The sequence below is a fragment of the Zootoca vivipara genome, chromosome 10 (assembly GCF_965207765.1).
Source record: "Zootoca vivipara chromosome 10, rZooViv2.hap1.1, whole genome shotgun sequence".
In the NCBI taxonomy this organism is placed as follows: domain Eukaryota; kingdom Metazoa; phylum Chordata; class Lepidosauria; order Squamata; family Lacertidae; genus Zootoca; species Zootoca vivipara.
In genome coordinates, this window is record NC_142593.1 from 726239 (window position 1) to 743279 (window position 17041).

Consider the following 17041-nt stretch of genomic DNA (forward strand, 5'->3'; position numbering starts at 1 on the left):
TACACCTGATATAGGGTTGGTGTGTTTTCCTTTCCTTGCCAAGAAAAAGGGATGGCTTCGGATCCTGTAGACCCCAAACCTCCCTCAGTCCACCCTGTGGTGGCCCCTCCCTTGGCAGCTTCCACATCCATGAGGCGGCCATGGCCTATTGCAGGGATCACAGGATTATGCCCTTAAGCTTGCATTCGGAAGGGACTTACTGAAAATGTTGGTTGTACAGGGAGGGTGGTCAAAATTCAGAGCATTCAAGTAAACAACAACAATAATTTTTATTATTTGTACTTTGCCCATCTGACTAGGTTGCCTCAGCCACTCTGGGCAGCTTCCAACAGAGTGATAGTGTAGCCTTATTAGCTCATAAGGGTCCTTAAGTTGCGCCCAGGCAGGGACAGGGACAGTCAATAACGACACTGAGGGTTGAATCCAGAGAAAGACTTTAATCTCTAATTAGAGAGACTCTTGGTTATCCATATTTCACGACAAGAGTAAAGAAAGACAAATTTGCAAAGATTCTTATACACTCCTTGGGCTCCTTCCCCCCTCCACTCTGTAAATGTGCGCACGCAAGGGGGTCATAGGTTACAAGTACATATATGGATCTTCCTGTGTCCGGTCCTTCTTGTAAACACATGCTGACTCAACAAAGCCTTCAGTAAGACTAGTTTATGCGTCAAGCTAGCAACTTCCAGCGTCAAGCTCATCCGCTGATAAGCCTTTCTCTGCCCCTCAATCTGTGTTCCAGAGAAGGCCAGCTTATTATTCGGCCTTGATAGGAAGCTGTCTCACTGTTCCTTTTGCTTACATTACACTTTGACACACAGAGAGGCAAAGAGGAAAGCATTTTGAGAAGCATTTTAGGAGGAAAGAATCCCAGGGATATGGGGGGCTAAGCCATACAATCAGAATTATACAATGCAAAGTATATGATCAGATTTAGCTCAATAACACAATTGGCAAATCTCTCTTTTCAATAGGATATAGATTATCCTGCAAGCAGGCCAACTGTTTTAGGCAGTGTTCACTAAATATGGCAAATGCATATTAACTCCCCACCCCCAATGTGTATAGAAGGATGACTAACCAAATCTTATCATCACAGCACTATATATCCATACTAAGTGACCGCTCTATCAATGGCAGGCCATGTTGCGGGGTGTGGGAAGGATAAGCAGAAAGCTTTAAGAGAATTTAAAATGTACTTGCTGTTTTTGACAGTAGCCCAAACTAATGTAACAACATGCAGTTCCTTCCTAAGCAAAGCACAATAATTTACAGAATTCCTCTAGCATGACTTCTGTTGGCTTAATCCATCACAGAGAATTTCAGTAATCTGGGTTTCTGGTTTTTTTGAACAGGTTAACAACAGGATCCCAATTTGGTATATCCGTTATACAAGTGCCGTATATGGATTTATTCTATAACCAACTATTCTAAAAGTTGCAATGTTATTTATTTTGCAGTTTGATTCCACAATAATCAGATACAAAGATATACTTAACTTTTATAGAGTTGCTAGTGTTTAAGAATTATCTTCATTTACATTTGTCCGTATAGGGCTAGTTACAGGAAATACTTTTTGCCTTAGATCTGCATTACCATACACTCCACTCTCATCTTGCCATGTGTTGATCCCATGTCTTCTGTAATCGGCCGTGTCAGTAAATTGAGAATGACATTTCCTGTGGACTACAGAGTAGCCATCTGGCTGAAGCTCAATCTAAAGAAAAGACATTCAAGGGCATGTTATTAATCAGAAGGCAAACCGGGAAACCATTTTTGATTATAAGAGAGGCAATGGTTGTGTTTGCACATCAAGCAAAACTATGTCACAACCTAAGAAACCTAAGAAGCTGCTTTATACTGAATCAGACCATTGACTCAGTATTGCCTAGGTCAACTGCTGGGGGCTCTTCAGAGTTTCAACTGGCAACATGACCAGACCTACCTGGAGATGCCAGGAATTGAACCTGGATCTTCTACAGGGGAAGCAGATGTTCCACCCTTAAGCTACAGCCCTTGTGCCATTAGTTCCTCCGGTTACATAGTATTGGTTTAGAATAGTTACCATTTTCACAGCAGATAAAATAGATTGAAAATCAAGTGTGTTTTGAGACTACAATTCCCATAATCCCTGTCCACTGGTCCTGCTAGGATCATGGGAGTTGTAGGCCAAAAACATCTGGAGCAACGAGGTTGATGAAGGCTGTGTAGGGCAACAAAGCAAACAGTTTTTAAAGCTTTATTCCCAGTGACAACAGAAAACAAATTTAAAAAAACCAAGAAATTTATCCCATGGTAAATTTCAGAGAGAAAAATATTTCACTTTATCCTTCTCATCCTAAACATATTTTATTTAAAGTAAATCCTCTTGATTATTATTCAATTACGGTAGATAATTTGTACTTGAAAGCTATCTTTCCTTTATGTGTACTACAGGGATCTAGAAAAAGGAGAGCAGATGGAGATTAGCTGTTTGTCTAGAGGGAGACATTTATCCCCCTTATTCCCTGCAAGTGATGCTGATGTTTGTTGGATCATGAAATCAGAGGAGGGCTTTCTGAAATTAATAGTATCCAGCCCTTAAGACAGGCATAGGCAAACTTGGCTCTCCAGATGTTTTGGAACTACAACTCCCATGATCCCTGACCACTGGCCCTGTTAGCTAGGGATCATGAGAGTTGTAGTTCCAAAACATCTGGAGAGCCAAGGTTGCCTATGCCTGCCTTAAGAGCAAAGTTCCTGCAAAGCTACACAGGTGAAGTCACCCAACATCTGTAGTGAGGGGCCATCAGTAAGCCAATGAGACTCAGCTCTTTCTTATCTGAGTCAGGTGGTCAGGTGAGGCGTGCAAGCACTGAATTGGTGTCTGGACTCAGTAACTGGCAGCATGCACCTCAGCAAGATGGAGGCACTGAGAGTGGGTAGTTTTCAGGTTCAGAAAATTGATGTTTGTCCTGATGTGGGTGAGATTTCATTCTTCCTGAAAGGGCAGAGACACAGTTTGAAGATATTCCCTGATCCCACCATTGAATCCTCAGTGGCCCATGGTGTATTTTACCAACTTTGGCTGGTTTGCAACTGCAACTGTTCCTGAATAAGGAGCCTTTCTTTAGTGATCTATGTTCTGGGAATCTCTCTGTTTGATCACTAATGTATTATACAGGGGGATGCCCTCAAAGACACAATATTATTATTATTATTATTAATTTGTACCACGCCCATCTGGCTGAGTCTCCCCAGCCACTCTGGGCGGCTTCCAATCGAGTATTAAAACAATACAGCATTAAATATTTAAGACTTCGCTAAAGAGGGCTGCCTTCAGATGTCTTTTAAGGTAGCCCCGCGTAGAGCGCATTGCAGTAATCTGGAAGCATCCCCAGAAGCTTCCATTCATGCAACATTTGGCTGCAAGAGTATTGGCAGGTGTAGCTGAAGTTGTTTATATTTCACTTATTTTGAAATATCTACTGCCTAATTGCTTCTAACCCTAATTTCCTTACTTTGAAGTCCTAAATGGCTTGGAGTCCAAATACCTGAATAATGGCCTCCTGCCATACCAGGACGCCTACGTCTTAAGATTTGCTCCAGTATTGCTCCAGGTACCCTCTTTAGTGGATTATGTTATATAAAGCAGATGTCTTTTTGTACTGATGTGTCAACCTTGGAATGTGTTTGCCAAGGAGACACACCTGGTTTTTGTGACTAGTGAGGCCATTCCTACTATTTGCTTTTGTCTTGTTATATTTTGCTGCATTTTTAAAATTATATGTTAATTAGTTTTTATTTGTGCTTAAGTACACTCTCCTGGAATCTTTGTATGAAGCATAGGTAAGGAATATTTTAATTTAAATAGTCAAGAAACTATGTAATAGTAGCAGAGATTGAGGAGACATAGAGGGTGCCTAGGCATAGACACAGAGCATGCTTAGAAGGAGCTTAAGGCGCCAAGGATGCTAAAGATGGCAAATGCATTTTACACATTAACTTGAAGCAGAACCTTGCACTGGTATGCTTAATGAGATCAAAATGTCCAAAGGATGTGCATATAGTAAAAAAGGTAAAAGGTAAAGGACCCCTGAAGACAGGAGTGCCTGGCATGCTCTGGTCCATGGGGTCATGAAGAGTCAGACATGACTAAACAACAACAAAAGGACTCCTGGACGGTTAAGTCCAGTAAAAGGCGACTATGGGGTTGCGGCACTCATCTCGCTTTTCAGGCCAAGGAAGCCGGTGTTTGTCCACAGACAGCTTTCCAGGTCATGTGGCCAGCATGACTCAACCACTTATGGTGGTGTCTGACAGGACACCGTGACAAGTGTACATGAGAGAGACAGAATGGGGGGGGGAGGGAGACAGAGAGAGTGTTCATCATGATCACAGTTGAAATGTGTACTGACAAACACTTCATGAGTTGCCATGGTTACAAAAATATCTGGCCATGATTCCCATTCTGCTAAAATCCCTGGCACGTAAAGGAAGGGATCCACACGAAGCCATTATTCATCAACACACTTTCCTTTCTCATTTACCGGCTCAACTCTGTATTCCATGCACATACAATTAATCAATGCAATTTAAGTGGTAAAGTTGACATTTCTCACTGCTACTAGAGGCCAACAAACAATACAACAGGTTTGCAATCCAGTTAAAGATTATGGGTTGTGTTCAAGGTAGTGCTAAGGTTAATACTCCATCAGCGCAAGGATTTTTCCTTGTATGACAGAATCTTCTTCCTCCACCCAACTTTGTCCCTGACCCTCTAGAGCAGATCTGGGGACAGCACAGGGTGTGTACAGCGGAGTCAGCCCACCCTTAAGGTGCCTCCCCTGTCCCCCCACCTCTGCCACTGGCCTGAGTTTGGACATTATGTTAAGGCCAACAATTACTCAGCACTAGGTAGTAGAACCTGTTTGAAAGAACCTCTGAATGGCTACTGTTCTACATATGAAGGCCTTGATGTAAAGCATGGTAGAAAACAATCATTCTGCTCTTATACTTACATATGGTTCATAGTCATATGGTGGAACATAATCTGTTTGGTATGTTGTATCTAGAAACCTGTAACATAGAGAGTATATATTATAACTAGCTTTTGTGTAATGTTTTTAAATTGTCTGTCTCTAAGAACTCTTATAAAAACAATTTAAAATATATAGTTAACGTTGATCTTTTAGTAAGCAAGACCAAAGTAGTGGGGAAAGGTATTTTCAGTGTGTGTTTCCATAGTTGTTAGAGTCAAGTTATACTTTACAGAATTTATTCTCCATTTGGATTTGGACCAAGTGAGGTCTGCTAATTTCCAGAACCCCCACTATTGTTTTTCAGTACTAGGAAAATTTAGCAGCTATGCCTGAGGCACAGGAAGAGTAACACTTCCAGTAAACTGCCAAAAAGTGACATGCTAAGGAAAATAGAAGTATTCCTGTGATTTGTTATATAACATGTTGCACTTGGTTGGAATTTTCCGTCCTACATGCACAAGAAAACCAATAAAATGTCAGAAGTTGATCTATTCTCAGGCTGTTTTTAACTGGAGAATCTGGAAGCTGATGGCCCAGTTCACCAGCACAGCCCACAGCAGCACAGTTCCAAAGCACTGCTTTGTGCAGGGACAGTCCTCACAGCCCTTGGCATCCCTATATGGATGAGAGGATGGCACAGGTAGAGCACTACATTCATATGAACAGTCCAATTGTTTGTACTTTTTTCATACATGTATACAGCTGGATAGTTCTTGAAGTGATTTAGAAGAAACTGAACAGACCCACAACCGCTGCCAATCAATTTCAGAATATGGCTCTTAGGAGGGTGGGAATGGATTGTGCCAAGTTGCCATTTGGACAGTACAAAGAATTGATGGAGGTGGACACTGGAATTTCCAGGCCTGACCCAAAGACTCTGTTTACAATTTTAACAAGTTACAAGAGAATATGTAAGAGCTCCACCTTCTGCCCCTCACTTAATCTTATCTCATTCACTTCCCAGGTAAAGAAAAGTGCCCAAGCACAAGGAGGCACGGGTAAATTTAGCTTTCCTTGCTCATATGCATCTTTTGATGTAGAAACCAGACCCTACCCAACCCTATACTTGATATATGAACGAAGCAGATACAAGGACAATAAATGTGGCTTCAGTCTTCTCACTTAGTTCAGCCCTATGATGAAAGCAGCAGCAATCATGAATTCATGATTTATTACATACCAAGCCAATAAATAAAACAAAGCATGTTCTGATCATCCCGCAACAAGATCATCTTGTAACCTCTTTTAAAAGATGATCTTTGTAAAGTTTGTACTTTGAGCTACCGTAGTGACTAACCTTTTAAAATAAGTTCAGAGTTGCCATGAAAGGCAAATGATCCAGCTCTAATAAGCATTATAATACAGTGGTACCTCGGTTTAAGTACACAATTGGTTCCGGAAGTCTGTACTTAACCTGAAGCGAACTTAACCTGAAGCAAACTTTCCCATTGAAAGTAATGGAAAGTGGATTAATCTGTTCCAGACGGTTCGCGGAGTACTTAAACTGAAGCGTGCTTAACCCGAATTATGAGTGTAAAAGTCTGTACTTAAACTGAAGCATACTTAACCTGAAGCGAACTTTCCCATTGAAAGTAATGGAAAGTGGATTAATCCGTTCCAGACGGTTCTGCGGAGTACTTAAACTGAAAATACTCAAATCGAAGCGTACTTAAACCGAGGTACCACTGTATCTAGCTTTCAGGAGAGTTGCAGGGGAATAAATATCAAGTTTATGGGGTCTAGCTAGTTTACCCACTAAAATATTCAGCAACACTGCGATCCCACATCCCAGCTTCGCAAAGCGGTGCAGGGCTGACAGGGCAGTGTGAGGATGCAACAGCCACGTGTGCCCTTTGAAGACATGCCTGTTGCAGCTCTGTGCCCAGTGCTTATTCATTGCAAAGAGTTCCCAAGCCCCAAGAAGGAGGAAGAGACATTGCTGACCCTCCTGGAACCTCCTTTCACCCTGCTCGGCTTCAGTTGCTCCACAGCCTTCCAGTAGGAAAAGGCGCAGGCTGAGGAAAAGCAGGGTATAAAGAAGAAGAACGGAAGAGAGGCGCAGCATGCAGCCTTCTCTTCTGTTTTCATGCCTCTGCAGCCTCGGCACCGCCTGAGGGCTGTGAGGAAGGCGAGTGGAGCCCATGGAGGAGCCCGACTACATCGGAGGCAGCACAGCTGCAGAGAGGTGGGGACAACACTGACAGATGCAAGGGGACAGCAGTAGCACAAATGAGGCAATTGGGGTGGGTCTTTCCCACTTGACCCACAAAGTGTCTGTGGGGAGAGTGGTGCCCTCAGTGATTAATCCTCACTTGCTGCACTCCTAGCCCCGCTTACCTGTGAATAAGACCTGTAATTTACATAGACTAATATTTAGTCATACAGTGCCTTCAGACAACCTGTTTATTGAGCATCCATCTTAATTTGTTTGCAGGGAGATTAGAAGACATTGGCTGTTTAAGGAACCTTCATTCCGATTTGTCTTCAGGGAGGTGAAATATCAAAGGTAATGTTATCCCACACTTTCCAGTGCATTTTCCTGCATGTACCCTGTTGCAAAAAGTCTGATCTCTGGGGAAAGTAGGCTTGTTGTGCAATGGCACAACCTAAATTTACTAGTATGTGCTTGAATCCTACCTGAAAATAGCAACTGTCTGGAAGCACAGTTAGCCTACTTATCTATTTACCACATTATCTACAAATACATCTATGCCCAAAGTGGTTTTTCAGGAGTTCAGTGGAGCAATGCTGTGCCAACCCCCACCCTTCCCAAATATCAGTTCCTGGAACAGGCAGACGAAGGGCGGCAAGTGACATGGAGGTTTGTAGAAGGACATTTTAAAAGTCCTTAGATACATATTACTTTAATTACAGCCATATTTTCTTAAAATACAATACATGTACTTTTGGTGTAAGGGGTTCAATTCTGGATGGAGGAAGGGAGTCAGAGTGTCATGGTCACAGGTTAGGGGGTGCCTTGCCCTGGGTGCTGGCAACCCATGCTACGCCGCTGAGCCTACTCACAGCCCAGCCTGGCTCGGGACAGAGCCCATGTGAGTGACTGTGCCCACCCTACTTGGGACATCTTGGCTTATGCCTAGTCATGAATTTAACACCTCTGCTTTAACTGCCAGCTTTGGAATAATCATGCCAATAGTCCGCATACCATGTGCACGAGTGACAGCCAGGGTAGATGCAAATGAAGGAAGCCTCTGGACATACACAGAGGGCTGTAGTCAATGTTAGTCAAACTCAGAATAGGCCCACTCAAATTAAGAGATATGGCTAATTCAAGAACGTAAATTTCAATGAGTTTACTCTGAGCAGATGTTACAAACCAGAATGACTAGGTCCCCAGCTCAAGAAGAAATAAAGTTACCTACATGGGAAATGAAGGAAGCTTCTAGGCATGCACTGAGTGCAGTATAATTAACTGAGCCTATGCAGTCTGTGCTACCAGACTTCTGTTATAGCAATGCACTTTTATATTTGAAGTAGAGTTGCATAAGATGGTGAAAAGCAAGATATGTTCTATATTCAACACAGCAGTTTCTAAATGTATAATTTTAATGTTTTACTATGTATGCAGTCTGTCAATATCTGTATTATAAACATTTATCAACACCATATTCTTAGGAAATACTGTAAATATGGTGAACCAGATGCTGATAAAATTAAAACTTAACATACTTTTGTTTCACCAGAAGTTGTTTCCTGCATCTATTCCCTAGTCTTGGATATAATCTTGCCCTCCTTTGCTCTCAAATTTAAATCAATTTATTTTTTTAAAGTAGCAATGGCCTTCTGGATTTGATTTACTGCTCCCCTGCCTTTCTGTTTAGGGTCATTTACTTTGCTGTTTTCAGTTTCAAAGCCTTTCTCAAACGTTAATGCTAGTCATCTACTTTCCTCAAGTCTCAGTCACAATGCTAATCATTTCTAAAGTTTATGTTTTGGTCCATAAATTGCTTGAAATTCTAGTAAGTTAAATACTGCAGCTTTTTTATTCAAAACAAAAGCAGACAAAACCAGATACTAGCCAGAAAACCTTTTAGAAGAAAATTATACTTTCCTCAAAAACTATCTGAAAGTGTTTACATAAACCCATGAGCTAAAAGCCTGATTCGCACACCATGGTCAGCCAAACTATGGCTTTTGCTCCACGCCCGTCTTTTCTACTGCCACAAAGCACTGAAGCTTGGCTTAGCATATGGTGTGAACAAGCTCTCTCCTTGCTAACCCATACTGTGCACCCAAGGTTTATTCCTCAGATCCATTTTCTTTTGCATACACAAATGAACAGAAAGTGAAAGGGCTATGGCAGAACATACAACCATTTATTTGGGACTATTCCAGTAACAACACTTACAGTGAGATCCTATACTGTACATGTATTCCCAGATACTGAATCCTTAATTGCCAGGGAAATATTTCATTGGGTCATGGTCAAAAGCAACAGAAAATTTATCATTGTGTTTCAAAATACAAAATTATACCAATGCATTTAATGAAGAAATGGTTACTTCAGTCTTCTTAAGCAGTTTCAAGGTATCCTATGCAACTATTGGAAGCAAACTCAAGAGGAAAATAAGCTATCACAAGAGCTTTAACAAAGCAGCACGGAGAGAAAACATTTTTCCTTGCTTGAAAATAAAAAAAATATTATTAATATTCTAATGCAAAATACAACCACTAAAATAATTAACTATGTTGGAACTGAAACTAGTGCACACATGTCGTATGGTATCCAATGCAAAAACAGTGGTTGTTAATTACTTCTCTGTGAACACTATAGATCTTCTTAACCCTTAAAATGGATTCAGTACAGAATCTGATCATAAATGATCTAGTTATTACAATTTTGCAAGTACTAACATTTTAAAGTGATCTGGAGAGTGACGGGGCAATACGGCTCCAGGACCTGTTTCAGGTAACCCTGTCTCCCTGCAAAAAGAGAGAGTTTTCAGACTTCAAGTGAAACAATAAAGCATTAAGCACAAGTCAGATATTAAGAGTTTTATGATGAATTCAATTCCTATGAGTGGGTGGGTATTAAATAAATGATCAGTAGTAATTAGATCAAACTCAGTTATTAAGAGACAAATGGAGGACTCTGTCTTAGTGCCACAATGTTTTCATGCTACAATAAAATGCTGTTGCTTTTGACACAGTTGTAGGGTTATCACACGGCATTTTTGCAAGTGGTCACTACTGCTCTCTACTGGATGAAATGTGACAGACGGGTTCAAACATTTATTTAGCTTTAAACTTTACTGCTTAGCAGTAGCTGAAGAACAAAAACTATTCTCATCCTGACAAATGTCTCTAGTATAGAGCATAACTTTCCATCTCAACAGCACAAAGAGGCAAGGTACAAAATTAATTCTGAACTAAACAAATTTAATGGAGGTTGCCAGTTTCTCATTCTACTTTCCACTTTTGATGAACTACCACCTCTATCACAGATACTTTGGAGCAAATGTAGAAATTATTGGCATCCAATATTAATGGCGCTGAAATGTTTGCTGTACAAATAGTGTAAGATATGAAGAAAAAGAAAACAGGAATTCACAATGAGTTATATCCCATAATGCAATATTAAAAATGGAAAGTGTAATGCTGGTGGTCAACAAAAGAGGTTTAAAGACTGTCTCAAGGCAAATCTTTAAAAAATGTAGTATAAACACTGACAACTGGGAAACTGGCCTGTGAGTGCTCCAGTTGGAGAACAGTCTTTACCAAAGGTGTCATGGGCTTTGAAGACACTCAAACTCAGGACGCAAGGGAGAAACGTGCCAAGAGGAAGGCACGCTTGGCAAATCCACACCGTGATCAACTCCCGCCCGGAAACCAATCTCCCCACTGTGGAAGGATGTGTGGATCCAGAATTGGCCTCCACAGTCACTTACGGACCCATTGTTAAAACCGTGTTTATGGAAGACAATCTTACTTGGCTACAAGTGATAGCCAAAGAATTATTTGAATACTGAATATGGATCCAAAAGCTTCCAGAAATACCTGCCAATAACAGCGACTTCAAAATTATCTTCATCCAACAAAAACTTCCGAATGTCTAGTTCTTTATATTCTTTAATTCTGTAGGGTTGAGAGAAATGATCTTCATATGTGGTTACCCATTTCTAAATGGAAATGTAACAGAGAAAGGAAAGGGTTTTAGAAACACACCAGCTGTCAACTTATTAAATGTAATGAAAAATTATACGTGCTTTTATATGCCAATTATTTTTATGGATGGAGAGTATTTTTCTGGAAGAAGTTCCTGATCCTACCATTATACTTCTCCTTCTCATAATGCTTTATCCCTGCCTCACTCCTCTCCCTTCGTAGCCCCATTACACTTACCATGACTTATCTAACCTGACAAGCATAAGACATGGATAGGTTTCTAGAAGCAAGCTGTGACGGTTACCTATGTTTAGTGCTGGTGGGGAAATAGTTAACTGGGAGGTCCAATCAGAACCCAAGGGGGTGGAGTCAGAGGGACTATAAAAACCAGCCCTGAGGGGTAGTAAGGAGTTAGTTGAGTTGATGGGGTAGTTGTTGAGAGAGGAGAGTGAGGGAGTTAGAGAGTCTGTGGGTAGGCTGAGTTAGTGAGGAGAATTAAGGGAAGTTTGGAACAGCTAATTGCTAGGAAGGTATAGGAAACAATTGTATTTAAAACTTTATTGCAACACAAGCTTGTTAAACTACAAACTAATAAACAACATTTTGTGTTCCAATTTTAACCCTGACTGGACTCAGTATTGTACCAGTTAGAGACTGGTTGGTGGGAGAGGGAGAACTCAGTGGTGGCACAGGGATCAATAGACGGTGAAACATCTGGGGACCCTGTGTGATCACCACACAAGCCTAACCCCATCCTTCCTTTGCCTGTGTCAATAACTTCACGGGAGGGTAAGGAGTTACAGAAATCCCCTCCACTTCCTTGGCCTTATATCCATTATGCTGAGAGTTGAATTTTGCCAAAAGATGCAGGTAAGGAATGAGTCCACCACAGCAATTAAGAAACTGATTCCTATCATGTTGAAAATAAATAATATTTCCACACCTTAGGGAGCTTTTGATTAGAGCGGAAATAATGTACGTTTGATGCACTGCATATCATATTGACTGCCTTCTGCTTTTTTGAGGTATGGAGGATCAGAACGTGACAGAATATTGTGAACAGCTATTTTATATATCAGTACTTTAAAGCTGGCACTACTCACACACCCATTTAGTTGAATGAATTGAGTATGAACTGATAAAATGTCTATACGTCCTCATACTTCTTGCATGATGGCTCTACCACTATCTATATGGTCAATATATACGTTAATACAGTCGTACCTCCGTTTACGTAACCCTCTGGTTATGTAAACTTTGGGATGCATCTGCGGCAAACCTGGAAGCATTTTACCGTGTTTCACCACACACACACATGCACAGAAGTGGTCTGAGCATGGGCAGAAGCAGTCCTCAGGTTGCGGAAACCTCAGGATACAACCAGACCTCCGGAACAGATTCCGTCCACAACCAGAGGTACCACTGTAATTCACTTATATTTAAATCAGTGTATATGTTTGTATCAACTGCTACAATAGTATAATGTCAGTTTTTGGATGTGATTTGAACTGGCCTCAGAAAGTTAAGCAAGGAGTATATTATTCCAATTCCATGAAAATCAAGGTGTGCTAAACTCCACAACACTCTGCTTTAAGAATTATGCTAGCTTTCATGTTCCCAGCAGGCTGCTCCTGCATCTTATTTCCCCTTCCAACTCCAACTGGTTTGTACTACATTTATAATAATTATTATTTGATGAATCAACATTCAGGGCTTATCCACACTTCCCCTTCTCCCACTGCTTTCCCCTGGGGAAAAGTGCTGTCTAGCACTTAACTGGAACAAATAGCAATTCTGGAGGCAAGGCGAGGGGAAAATCACTGGGACCCATGCCTAGAAAGGTCCAGTCAACTGGAAAACTGCTTGGATGCATGCTTTCTAGTCATGACATAAGCGAAAGTGTGGATGAGCCCACACAGTTGACTCATGTGTGAATGGTCTCCATCTCTCACCGCCTATGAAAATCAATGAATGGATAAAGAACCTACCCACCTGACACTGACACAAAAATCTTGCATGTACATGATGTAAAAGAATGAAAGTTCACTATCCCACCCCCCCTGTACCTCTTTTCTCCCTCAACTTCATACTCTCTATAACTTTGGTGTCTCACATCAAACGTACACTAGTGGCCAAAATTGTGGAAACCTGTTGGAAAAAGTGTGTTTCCGAGGTTTGATGGCTTATATGAAGCCGCTGGGAGAGATCATCAGGAGGTTTGGGCTGGGTGTTCATCAGTCTGCAGATGACACCCAGCTCTACCTCTCTTTTAAATCAGAACCAGTGAGGGCAGTGAATGTCCTGTGTGAGTGCCTGGAGGCGGTTGGAGGATGGATGGCGCTTAACAGATTGAGGTTGAATCCTGACAAGACATCAGGATGTATCTATCTATATCTATATCTATATATGTAAAAGGTCCATGTTTGTGTTTTATGACCTTTCTCCGCAACCGCTTGACTGATTGCATTGAAATTTGGACACAACGTCACATGCGAATATCCGAGGGTTTGCATATCGTTTGTGTAGACAGATGTCACACCTACAGCAGGTAAAGCAGGTAAAACCCACTGTTTCTGAACACCAAACTCTGACAGCTAATTAAAGTTATACTCCAGACATGCTTATAGGCATAGGAAGGACCCTTTCTTACCTCATCTAAGGTTCCAAGTCGCCAGTAGGTAGAGCGACATAAATTTTTAGAGCCCAAAGGAATTTCATGTATGTCATAGTCCTTAGGTTCTGCTTCTCTCTTGTAGTACCTTAAAAATTAAAACAGCAATAAGCTAGATGGGTGCTACCAAAGAAGGACACACAACAGACTCATACCCAAATGCGCATGCCATCTGTGCAAGATCAATCACATTTCAGAGGGGGTACTTTCAGAGTTTTTAGGGTGTTACTTGAATCACTACAAAAAATGAAAGATGATTTTAACCATAGGCTGTGCCAAAACATGCACGCACAACCTGAATGGGGAAAACCGTAACTCAACCACGCCTTTCCCCGAACCCTGAGCAATAGCGCACAGCATCACGTTCAAACCGAAGTCCATGAACTTCTAGCCTGGCTACAGAAACAGCTGTAGCTCCATCGCCAGGGCCACCGGAATCACGAACTCCCTCCCTCCCTCCCTCCCTCCTGGCGCGCCTCCGGGAGCCTTTTCCCTCACCAGCGGTGCACCAAGGTGGGCCTCCCATAGGCGGCGCAGGGCGAGCGCAGCGTCAGGGCTCCACGGCGCTCCATCACGTCCGGAGGGCCCAGCTCCATCTTGGCGGCTCTTCTGGCGACACCAGAAGCGCTTCGCTCCTCTCGCTCTGCAACGGGACGGAGGCCGCCAGGGAAGCAGCGGCGCACAGGCAGCAGCACCGCCTCACTCGGCCCAGCGGCGGCGCCTCAGCCCTCAGCGACGGAGCGGCAGGAGAGGCCTCTTCGCTCCTGATCGCCATGGCAACCACAGAGGCCGCGAAAAGAGACTTCGCGAGCGCTCCGCCCCAAGACCGGAACTCCTTTAATTCCGTGTTTCTTCCGCGGCCGACTCAGTGCAGGTGAAGGGGGAAAGGCCCTGCGAGGAAAGAAGCAGCTGCAGCTCTCGCGAGGCAACAAGAGGCAGCCTTCTTTATCAAAAACCCATAGCAAATAATAAAACCCTGTTGAGCTGCTGCACTAAAAAATATAATCACCTCGGTGTGGTAGGAATACTTGTTAAAAACACTCGTTGCGTGAGAAGCCCGTGCTCGTCCCGGGCTGGTTGTGGTAATACTCAATGGAGAATGAAATTCACTCTGCACATGCACAGAGGCACTGTTGTGTAGATCACTTCATTGCTATACAAAGGTTGCTGGATGTAGGGCCTATTTCAGACTAAATTTAGAATAACTACTTGTGTATAATGGGATTCCCTGCAAGTCAAGGGAGTAAGAGGATGCTTTTACCTGTCCGATCGTTTGAAGGGATCACTATGTGTCAGGAAAGGAGGAGGGCAGCTATATTATATTTGCTTGCCATACAATTCCTCCAGGTGCAATCTTCCGTTGTACAATGAGATGCCTTCAGTGGGCTCAAGTCCAAGTCATGTGCTGTGTCAGCCAGATAGACAATGCCAAAGATTCTTCCCCCAGATGTAACGGTTTCTATATTGTTCATAATTTATCTTGTGAAGCGCCCTGAGATAAATGGATTTGTAGTATACAAAATTAATTTTTAAAAATTAAATGAAGAACCCCAATTCCCATCTCAATTCCAGGATGCACTGTGAAGGACTTCGGAATGCTAATGCCACCTTTCCCCCTCACCTATCAGTAATCCATACCTCCAGTAAGCACATTGAAATGTATTGCTCTGAAACAGAATGGGCAAGATTGCACCTTGCACCGGCCCAGGCATCCCCAAACTGCGGCCCTCCAGATGTTTTGGCCTACAACTCCCATGATCCCTCGCTAACAGGACCAGTGGTCAGGGATGATGGGAATTGTAGTCCAAAACATCTAGAGGGCCGAAGTTTGGGGATGCCTGCACTGGCTTTTTGTGTGGCACTCCTAGCTCTATTTACCGAGACTTCAGTTAATTTGAGTGGCTGTTATCTCCAGGCAAGACTGCATACAAAGCAGGCGTGCTGTTAAATACTGTCATAGATTTGAGAGGGGGATCCCTTAACCCTAGAAATGAATAAAGGCTAGGATTTTGGTTGGACGCTAAGGATGAAAGTACAAGCTTCAGAGACTGCTGTGCTAGACAGCAACTACCCGGCTGTCTTCGGGAGGGGCAGCCCTGTTCCCAGGAGCCAAGGTCCTGACGGGCCATCCGACCGGGAGGAATCCTCGGCCTGGGAAGCGAGAGGTTGCCAAGGTGGGCGAGGGTGGCTGCGGAGGAGGAGCAGGGAGGTGGGCCGGGATCCGTCTTCGGGCGGGGGAAGCTGCCTGCCTGCCAAGATGCCTTGGGCTCCAGGGCTGCCCTGCTGTGGGGCACTAGCCCCTCTGGGAAGCCGGAAGGTGTCCCCCGGTGAGGAAGCCCCGATTGTCTCTGCCGCGCCTTCCCTTCTCCAAAGGGACCCCGGGGGCCGAGAGACGGGCAGGCAGCCGGCTTCTGTGGCCGTGCTAGGCGACCTTCCTCTGGAGTGACTGCGGTGTCCCGGCCCTCTGCCGCCTCAGGAACACGAATGACTGCGGGGGGGGGGGGCGAGCAGCTCCCGGAGCGCCGCCCCGAGAGGGAGAGGGAGAGGGAGAGGGAGAGGGAGAGGGAGAGGGAGAGAGAGGGAAGCTCCACGAGGAGGAGGCGGCGTCTCGGTCTCGGCCTCGGCCTCGGCCTCCCGCCCGCTCCCCCGAGCTCGGCGCTCCGCCCTGCGGGGCCGCTGACCCGGATGCGCTCGGCTTTCCCGGCCTGCCTCTGCCCGCGCGAGAGCGGCGAAGGAGGCGGCGGCGGCGGCCCGCCATGGCCGAGTCCCCGGAGGAGGTGGCGGTGCTGGTGCAGCGCGTGCTGAAGGATCTGCGCAACGCCTTCAAGCGCAACCCGCACATGTGAGTCAAGCCCCGCCGCCGCCTCCCTTCCCTCCTCCCTGCCAGGGCGGCAGGATCCGACCCTCTCCCCGCAGCACCGCGAAGCGGACTCCTTCCCCTTCCCTTCCCTTCCCTCCGCAGGAGAGTAGCTTGTGGGGAGGAGGGAGGGATCCACCCCCGGGAATGGCATTTGCCAAGTGGAAGCAAAGGCACAGAGTCCCATAAAACACAGTAGGAGAATATAGATAGAACATCCTCTGGATGGGGGGGGGGGGGCGAAGAAGCCAAGATACCTTAGGGGGCGCAACTTTCAAAGTCTATGTATGGGAGGTGTCGTATTCAATTCTATACGCACCTGGTTTAAAAGCGTGTGGTAAGCTTTCCTTTCCAAGCCTCAGTTGC

General features: G+C 44.0%; 3 protein-coding genes across 4 annotated transcripts in view; 2 read left to right on the forward strand and 1 right to left on the reverse strand.

Moving 5' to 3' along the window:
• The window catches only part of KLF9 (KLF transcription factor 9), a 619671-nt gene that overhangs the window by 211030 nt on the left and 391600 nt on the right, over positions 1 to 17041 (forward strand). The window lies entirely within an intron of this gene.
• CFAP95 (cilia and flagella associated protein 95) lies at positions 418 to 15649 on the reverse strand. Its single transcript, XM_035100268.3, has 6 exons — positions 14317 to 15649; positions 13798 to 13906; positions 11040 to 11161; positions 9897 to 9965; positions 5001 to 5058; positions 418 to 1717 (listed from the first exon to the last, which is right to left on the reverse strand). Exons 1-6 carry the CDS (start codon positions 14412 to 14414, stop codon positions 1520 to 1522), a joined length of 654 nt encoding a protein of 217 aa, XP_034956159.1. The 5' UTR covers positions 14415 to 15649; the 3' UTR covers positions 418 to 1519.
• Positions 16503 to 17041, forward strand: part of PTAR1 (protein prenyltransferase alpha subunit repeat containing 1) — a 30276-nt gene continuing 29737 nt past the window's right edge. For both annotated transcript variants that reach the window (XM_035099968.3, XM_035099967.3), the window contains exon 1: positions 16503 to 16660. In XM_035099968.3, the coding sequence (XP_034955859.1) occupies positions 16575 to 16660 (86 nt within the window). In that variant the 5' untranslated portion in view covers positions 16503 to 16574. The remainder of the gene's footprint in view (positions 16661 to 17041) is intronic.